Source organism: Anser cygnoides, chromosome 7 (genome assembly GCF_040182565.1).
Source record: "Anser cygnoides isolate HZ-2024a breed goose chromosome 7, Taihu_goose_T2T_genome, whole genome shotgun sequence".
NCBI lineage: Eukaryota > Metazoa > Chordata > Aves > Anseriformes > Anatidae > Anser > Anser cygnoides.
The window spans coordinates 25,202,803-25,210,600 of record NC_089879.1 but is presented as its reverse complement, the minus strand read 5'-3'; the positions used below and the strand labels follow the sequence as shown (position 1 = coordinate 25,210,600).

The 7,798-nt window shown below is 58.0% G+C and overlaps 1 protein-coding gene across 1 annotated transcript; it reads left to right on the top strand.

Annotated features, from left to right (window-relative positions):
- The first annotated feature begins 335 nt into the window (after positions 1-335).
- On the top strand, positions 336-7,601 carry LOC106031701 (prosaposin-like). The gene is made up of 14 exons (XM_067000595.1): positions 336-496; positions 3,447-3,571; positions 3,812-3,886; positions 3,978-4,103; positions 4,285-4,464; positions 4,556-4,690; positions 4,797-4,853; positions 4,968-4,976; positions 5,056-5,193; positions 5,299-5,376; positions 5,509-5,853; positions 5,949-6,029; positions 6,150-6,245; positions 6,353-7,601. The coding sequence occupies exons 1-14, from the start codon at positions 436-438 to the stop codon at positions 6,386-6,388; spliced, it is 1,542 nt and encodes a 513-aa protein (XP_066856696.1). The 5' UTR covers positions 336-435; the 3' UTR covers positions 6,389-7,601.
- Positions 7,602-7,798: the final 197 nt, after the last annotated feature.

The following is a 7,798-nucleotide window of genomic DNA, read 5'->3' as shown; positions in this document are numbered from 1 at the left end:
CCAGTGCTAAATCTACCATTGATTAAAATTCACCATTGGCTCACTTGTCCTAAATTTACCTTGTCTTGACTTTTTTTTAAGGGGGAAGGATGAAGGATGATGCTCTGTTCATTGTCCAGCCTGGTACAGGGAATTTTTCTATGCTTTTCGTGCTCTGTAGTGCAAGCAGTGGTGAAGCCAGCTTTGAGCAGATAGGACAGGGCTGTAGGATGAGGTTGGGCTGGTTCTGACCTCCTGGGAATACCTGCCTGGCTTCAGTCCCTCCCTCCTCTTGCATGCTGGTGATGATTTTATAATCAAGGCATAAGGAGAGGGGTGTGGTAATTGCCCTGCGTAGGTGTCTGTTCTCACTACTTCTCCCAACTGCTGCAAGATTCCTCAGTCTGGGAGAAGCACAGGGAGGTACTGGCTGCTGAGGACTAACTTGGGGACAGCATGGAGAGCAGATGGAGTGGCTGGGTGCTGGTCCTGGCCCTGTGCCTGGGGTCCTATCAAGGTAAGGTCAGGCCTTGCGGGTAGGGCTCTTTCCTCAGCCTAAAAAACTGGAACCCACAAACCATTCCAAATTCTCCTGGCCATGTCTGCCTGCTCTTAAAAGGCCAAGAGGGTTTAAACTCCACATCCTTCCTTGTCCCTTGCTGGGGTTATGCCAGAGAGCCAAGGCACTCTCCAACAGGTTGTGCTTTAACTTGTCAATGTAGAATTGCCCTTTCTTGCCCTTAAAGGGGATTTTAAGGGCAAAAAGGGATTTGTCCCCTTTCTCCTGTGAACAATACAAGTAGCAGGGAGCTAGCTTTTTGTAGGGGTGTGAGGGATGTGGAGGAAATGGGGTGGGAAGGGGAGGAGGAGGTGGGGAGTCAGTAGGGCTGCCTTGTCGACTGTCCTGGCTTCAGACCTGGCTGTGTACGTGCGTTGTGGGAGCAACCTTTGTGGTGCTTGCGCCATGGAGGAACCAAAATGCCACCCAAAGCCTTAGGGCTAGGGGGAGCAGGGGACAGGAAGCCTTTCCTGCTGGGCTCCTGGCTGTTGTGCTGAGCTCCGGTGAGGGTGAGCTGGTCCGGTGCTGCTGGAGACCTCTCAGCAGCAGGGCTTTGGGTGTGAGCAAGCAAATCCTCCAGGCACAGTGCTCCCAGGAACTGGAGCTTTCTGCCCCGTGATCCTTGATCATGGGGAACCACGACCTATTCCCAGGGGAAATTCACGGAGCTCTGAAATATGAAATGGCAGAGGCAGCCCCTCTCAGAGGGAAGAGCTCCTCTCCCGGTGCCGGTGGATGAGCTGACAGCAGGAGCACCCCTACCAGCACCAGGAAGATCAGGAAAATTTGTCTGCTCCGGGTGAGCCTGTGCTGGGAGGATGCAGGCGGCAGGGCCACACGGAGCCTGCTCTGCCAGCTCTCCCTCAGCGATCCTTGCCAAATCCTCCTGACCCCCTTGCTCCAGGCTTTCCCCCTGGCAGCCTTAACCCCAGCTCCTCCCTGCAGGGGTTCCTGGGGTGGGTTTAGGGGGAAAAGGGGCGGTTTTGGGTGTGCGGCGGAGTGTGAGGGCCGGGAACTGGGGCGGCGGGGCCTACATGCCGCCCCCGGCTTTGCACCACAACCGGTTCCCCAGGCTCGGCCGGCTCGGCCGGGGCTCCTGCCTCAGCTCCTGTCCCCGTGCGGCATGCTCAGGTGCCGGGGAAGCCCCCACAGTGGCGCTGAACCCCCAGCAAAGCCCCCATGGCCATGCTTTCCACTGGGGAAGGGCACCCACCCTTTATTAGTGTCGTTTTTAGTATTATTTTTCACAGCTTCAGCTTGAGCAGAGCTAGGCCTCAGTGCAAGCCACTGGTGCACTTCAGCCACATCTCCCCATCCTCACGTGTCCTCCAGAAGGACCTCAGGGGACCGTCCCCCCACAGGGGCTGTGTGGCCGGAGCTGCCCACGTCCGTGGGTCAGGCAGGGTTGTGGTCGTGTCCGTGGGTCGGGCAGGGCCGGCCTCATCCGTGCGCTTGGTGCTTTGGGGCACCCTTTGGGTTGCGCGTGCAACCCCTTCCGCAATTACCGGCGAGCTCGTGGGATGAGAGGGCGAGCTAAAGCCAATTAAAGTGGTGCTGCTCTCGGGCACCCATCCTGCTGGGAGGATGCGGCGGGTGGGGATCGAGTCGGGGCGGCCCTGAGCTGCTCCCTGCGGCCGGGCTGCGGAGCGCAGGCAGCGGTGTGCCGCCAGGGAGCAGGGCGCCACTGCTTTCTGACACCAAACCGTGCCTTTTGTGGGTTTCCTCGGTCAAAGCAGGCTTGGGAGGAAGAATTGTCTTAGGAAAAAGAAAATAGACAGAGGGGAGGTTTTGCTGAGAAAAAGCCTCAGTGCTCATTTTTCACCTAGACCTAGACCTAGATATTATCATATGTATGTGTTTTTATATATTACCATATTTATTATATGTATTGTATATATGTATATACACATATATATAAGCTCAGAAACATGTTGCAAGTCATCTTTTTTCTTCCCTTTCATGTTTTTTTGTTGTTGCTGCCCTTTAACTCTTATCTGACTTGCCATTCCTGTTCCCCCTGATGCTAACACCACACTTTAAAATAAAAAAAAGCGTACCATATATATATATATATATCTCAGCTGATGCGGCATCTCGCACACATCTAGGTGTGTGGGACGCTCACCATGGGAAGCAGCGGGACTCACCCTGCCCCGGGGCCGGTGGGGCAACAGGGGCTGAACGCACCCAGTGCTGCCAAGCTGCGCCAGCGCTTTTGCCGCAGCTTCCTCGGCTGGGCGCTGGTGGCTGCAACCCCTGGCGAGGATGGATCTTGCCCCATTGTGCCTGAGAAAATTAATCCTGACACACAGAGGTGGCAATTAAAACACCGGCGCTGCTGGTAGGCGCTTATCAAGCGGTGTTGCACCATACCTGGATGGAGCGAGCGACGCTGGCACCCCCAGATTATTTATTTTGCAAGATTTATTAGTGTTGTTGTTTTTTTTTTTTTTTTTTAAGCAGCCGCCTTCCCAGTATGTTCAGCTGCCCAGGCAGGGGGTGCCCCAGGTTTGCCATGCTTTTAAATGGGATGAAGCTGCCATGGCACACGTGTGCCTGTCCCTATCAGGTTTAACAAGAGATGCTGCAAAAGGAGAAAGTGATGGGCTTGGGGCTGGGGGAGCTTTGCAAGCCAGCAGCAGGTGGTGGGGATAAAAAAAAAATAAAAATAGTTTAAATAAATAAATAAATAAATGATGCTGTTGCGAAAGCTGAGGTGAATCAGGGTGGATCAGGGTGGGAGGGGTGAGCAGCATCTGTCCGTGCCTGTGGGCAGACTCGAGGCAGGATGGGGTGCTGGTGTGGGGTAGGGATGGTGACCCCCCCCCCCCCCCCCCCCCCCCCCCCGGCATGGGTGCTGATGCTCCTCTCTTTATCAACCTCTCCCCCCCCCCCCCCCCCCCCCCAGCTGGGGCCAGCCCCCTCCCCGAGTGTGGCGAGCGGCTGGAGGAGTGGTGCCGTGATGTGGGGACGGCGGCCAAGTGTGGGGTGCTGGAGCTGTGCCGGCTCACCGTCTGGGACCGAGACCTGGGGGTAACTGCAATTTGGAAGGGGGGGGGGGGGGGGGTCACCCTGCCCCAAAATGGTGGGGGTGTGTGTGTGTGGGGGGGGTGTCTGGTGGACAAATCCTGCTTTTTCTGGCCCCAAACCTGGGGGGGGTGGTCTGGTGGGCAGGGTTTCTTTCCTTCAAAACACCACAAAGATGGGATGTGGGGAGGATGCAGGGGGTCCGGGTGCCACAGCAGCATCTTAATGTGTCCCCTGCCTCAGCAGAAAGGGATCCCGTGTCACCTGTGCCAGGTGGTGGTCTCCACGCTGGGGAAGATCCTGCAGGACAACTGCACCGAGGTGGGTCATCAGCGGGAGGGGGCACAGGCTGGTGTCCCCCCCACAACCCTGCAGGGCCAGCCCGGCCCTGAGCTCTCCCTTTGTCCCCTAGGAAAAGCTGAGGCTCTTCTTGGATAAGAAATGCCAGTACCTGCCCTTCCAGGACTGGTCGGTCAAGTGCAAGAAGATGGTGGACACCGGCATCCTCATCCTGGTCCAGCTGGGCAAGCAAGTGCTGGTAACAGCCCGGGGCGGGGGGCAGCCCCTTTGAGGTATGGGGAGCAAAGGGGGAGGTTGTACAGCCCCCAAGGGGCTGGGGCTCATCCTGGGGCAAAAAGGGGATGGGGACAGAAGTGATGTACAGATGGGGGGGGATGAAGGGTGTGATGGCCCCAGCCCCAATCGCCCTGCTCCCGCAGTCGGACCCGAAGGTGGTGTGCGGCACCATCAAGCTGTGCCAGCCCAGGGGGAGCCCCGAGGGGGCCCTGAAGTTTCAGGAGCCGCCGCCAGCCCCTGCGCAGGACTTTGCGGAGCTCACCATACCTGTCATCGCCGGCGTCCCGCTCCTGCTCCAGCCCCAGGACACTCCTCGTGCCCAGGTACCTGCCCGGCCCTGCCAGCATCCTGCCATTGGTGTCCCATCCCTGTTAATTACCTCTCTGATTCTGAGGTGCCGCTGTCATCCCGCAGGAGCCGGGGGACCTGTGTGGGGACTGCGCCCGGCTGGTGGCGGCCGTGCAGATGGAGCTGGGTGCCTTCGCCCGCTCTGTGGCATCCCGTGCCGAGAAGGAGTGCGAGGGCTTGGCACCCGTCCTGGCACAGCGGGTAACGTCACTGTGCCGGGGGCACAAAGCCGCCCGGCTCGGGGGGGTGGTATTCAGCATGGGGTGAAGCCCCTGGGGGCTCAGCGTGCCCCCTTCTCCCCACACAGTGCAAGCGCTACCTGGCTGAGTACGCGGACACGGCTGCCTGGCTGCTCCGGCACCTGGTGAGCGAGGGGGCTGCTTTCTGAACAGCTTCTTCCCCCTTTTACATTGCAACTGTTGTCGTTCACTTTTTAATTACTATTTTTCCTTTCTGTTTTCCGCATCCCTCCTCCCAGCAGGCTGAGGTAAGCGAGATGCCCGTTGCCCACCTGACAAGGCTGGGATGGGGGCTGAGCTTGCTGAATTCGGGGCGTCTCTCCCCAGGACCCGCGGGAGCTCTGCAGCCTGCTGGGGCTCTGTCCCTCCTTGTCGTCGTCCTTGTCACTGTCATCATCAGGATCCATGCATGCACTGCTCTCTGAGAAGGTGGCCCAGCTCCTGAGCATGCTGGTCCCCGACGGGGTACGTGGGGCTTGTCCCATCCCCGGCCACCCTTAAAATCCTAAAGGCTGGGTGGGGGGAAGTGTCACCTTGTATTTTTTTTTTTTTTTTAATCTCCTACCCCAGGAGACCACGCCACTGTGCGAGATGTGCGAGTTTGCCGTCAGGGCGGCCGAGAGCCTCCTGGAGAACAACATGACGGAGGCAAGCTGGGGCTTTCGTGGGGCTGGGGGGGGGGGGGGGGGGGGGGGGGGCGCGGTGAGAAGGGTGGCAGTGGGGTCCCTCCGGCATCACCACCCTGTTCTCGCTCCCCCCCCTCCCCCTCCCCCGGAACAGGAGCAGCTGGTGAACGACATCGAGAAGGTGTGCTACATGCTGCCCCACGGCGTCATCGGGCAGTGCAAGGACTTCGTGGACTCCTATGGCAAGGCGGTGGTCATCATGCTGCTGGAGGCCACCGACCCGCGGGCCATCTGCACCATGCTGCGCCTCTGCCCGCGCCGGGGGGCTGCCCGTGGGGTGGCCGCCGCGCTCGAGCCGGCCACGGGCTCCTTCTGCAATGTCTGCCAGATCCTCATCACCTACTTCGATAATGAGCTGCTGAAGAATGAGACGCTGGCGGAGCTGGGCGACGTGCTGGAGAAGGGCTGCGAGCTGCTGCCTGCACCACTCACCGGCCAGGTCAGCTGGAGGGGGTCCCCAAACCACCTCCTTTTTCCCCTTTTTCCTTTTTTTTTTTTTGTGGGGCTCACCCTAAACCGGCTTCGCTCCCGCAGTGTGAGGCTCTGGTGGTGCAGTACGAGCCAGCGGCCGTGCGGCTGCTGGTGCAGATGATGGACCCCGACTTTGTCTGCACCGTGAGTGTGCCCTGCCACGCGCGGTGGGACTGGCAGACAGCGTGTGACCTGTCCCTCCCCACCCCCCCAGCCACCCCCTGCCTTTTTCACCATTTAGCCTTTTTCCCCTTTTTGATGCAGAAAATCAGAGCTTGCGACTCGCCCCTGGGCTCGGAGCCCTGCGCCTGGGGACCTGGATACTGGTGTGCCAGTATGGCTACTGCCATCGAATGCGATGTAAGTGGTGTCACTGTCCCCTCTGCCACCCGCCGCACTCAACCCGCTTCCCTGTGGCTCCACGGGGCTCTGCATGCCCCCTCCATCCTCCCCGTCTCTCCCCGCAGGCCGTCGAGCACTGCAGGCGTCATATATGGGACTAGGAGCCACCTCTCCGGCCGGGCTCGCTGCGGTTTGGGTTCGGCACCCAAACTATCCTAGACCCCCCCCTTGGGATGTGCCCGCAGCTGCAGGGAATGGGGCATCCCCGGGGTGCCCCAGCCCCCTCTGCCTTCTCCTTCTCCACCCCCGGGGCTTGGATTTTCAAATCAGGTTAAGGGATTTCGTCTTGGTTTTAGGACTGGGAATTCAGTGGGGAGGTCTCTTAGGCTCATTTCAAAATCCCTCCACCCCACCATCCCCTCTCTCCTGCTACCCGTGGGGTAAAAACTGGGGTTAGCCCCATCTGCATCCCACCCAGAACCGACGCCGAAGCCCAGGTAAGCTGAAACCACAGCAGCTCCAGGGGCTGTGACGGTTTCTGCTGCCAAAACGCTAGTGCTGAGAGTCTAGGCACTCTCACTCCCCGGGTCCCATTTGATTTTTGGCAAGCCCAGCCCTTTGCTGGTCTGTTCAAACTGGGAAGGCTTTGAATTTTATTTTATTTTTCCCCTGGTCATCAGTTAAAGAAAAGTGGAATATATTTGCCTGCAATGCCTGGCTTTGCATGACTTCTGTGGTTGATGAATTTTGCAGGGGGAAGGAGAAGAGAGAGGCCGAGTTAAGAGTTAGGAACATATACATAATATATATGCATATATATATATATACATCTAAGTGTGTGTGTGTGTATATATATATATATGCATATACACACACAAACGAGGCGCATCTGCCCTGATCCTGCTGCTCTGCCGGGACCAGCAGGAGCACCGCAGCCCGCAGAAGGGTGCAAAGCCAGGACTGCAGGGCTGGGATTGGGGTTTCCTCGCTTCAGGACACACGAGCCGGTGTCCCCAGCTGCGGGCTGCTCGCCGTGGGATGCCGCGCAGGATCACCTCCCCTCCACGGACACAGTGCTGCAGCCAGCGGATTTCTGGATATTATATATATATATTGTGTGTATATATATATATATATATATATACACATACATACTTTAAGCATCCCCTGAACAAACAAATGAGTGAGTTTGGGGGGTTCCTTCCCAGCAAGCATCCCCCGCGGGGGATCCTGGTGCTGAAACCGTGGCAGTGAGGGGCGGCAGGATGCTGGCTCGTCCCCACCCCGCCGCGGGAAGGGGACGCCCGCGGTGCCCAGTGCCGAGCATGGCCACGAGCATTATTGCACCACAAATAAACCCTTCCCGTCAGCCTGGCTCTCGTCTCCCTCCTACTTGTCCCGGGGCGATGCTCCTTAGGGGGGATTTAATGGTTCTCCCCAAAACTGGGCTGCTGCAGCGTGGGATACGAGAATGGCTGCAGAGAGATGAATTAAAGGAAAAAAAAAAAAAAAAAAGATTTCTTTTTAAAAGGCGGCTTGGCCGTGAGATGTCTAATCTCGTGTTTAATCTG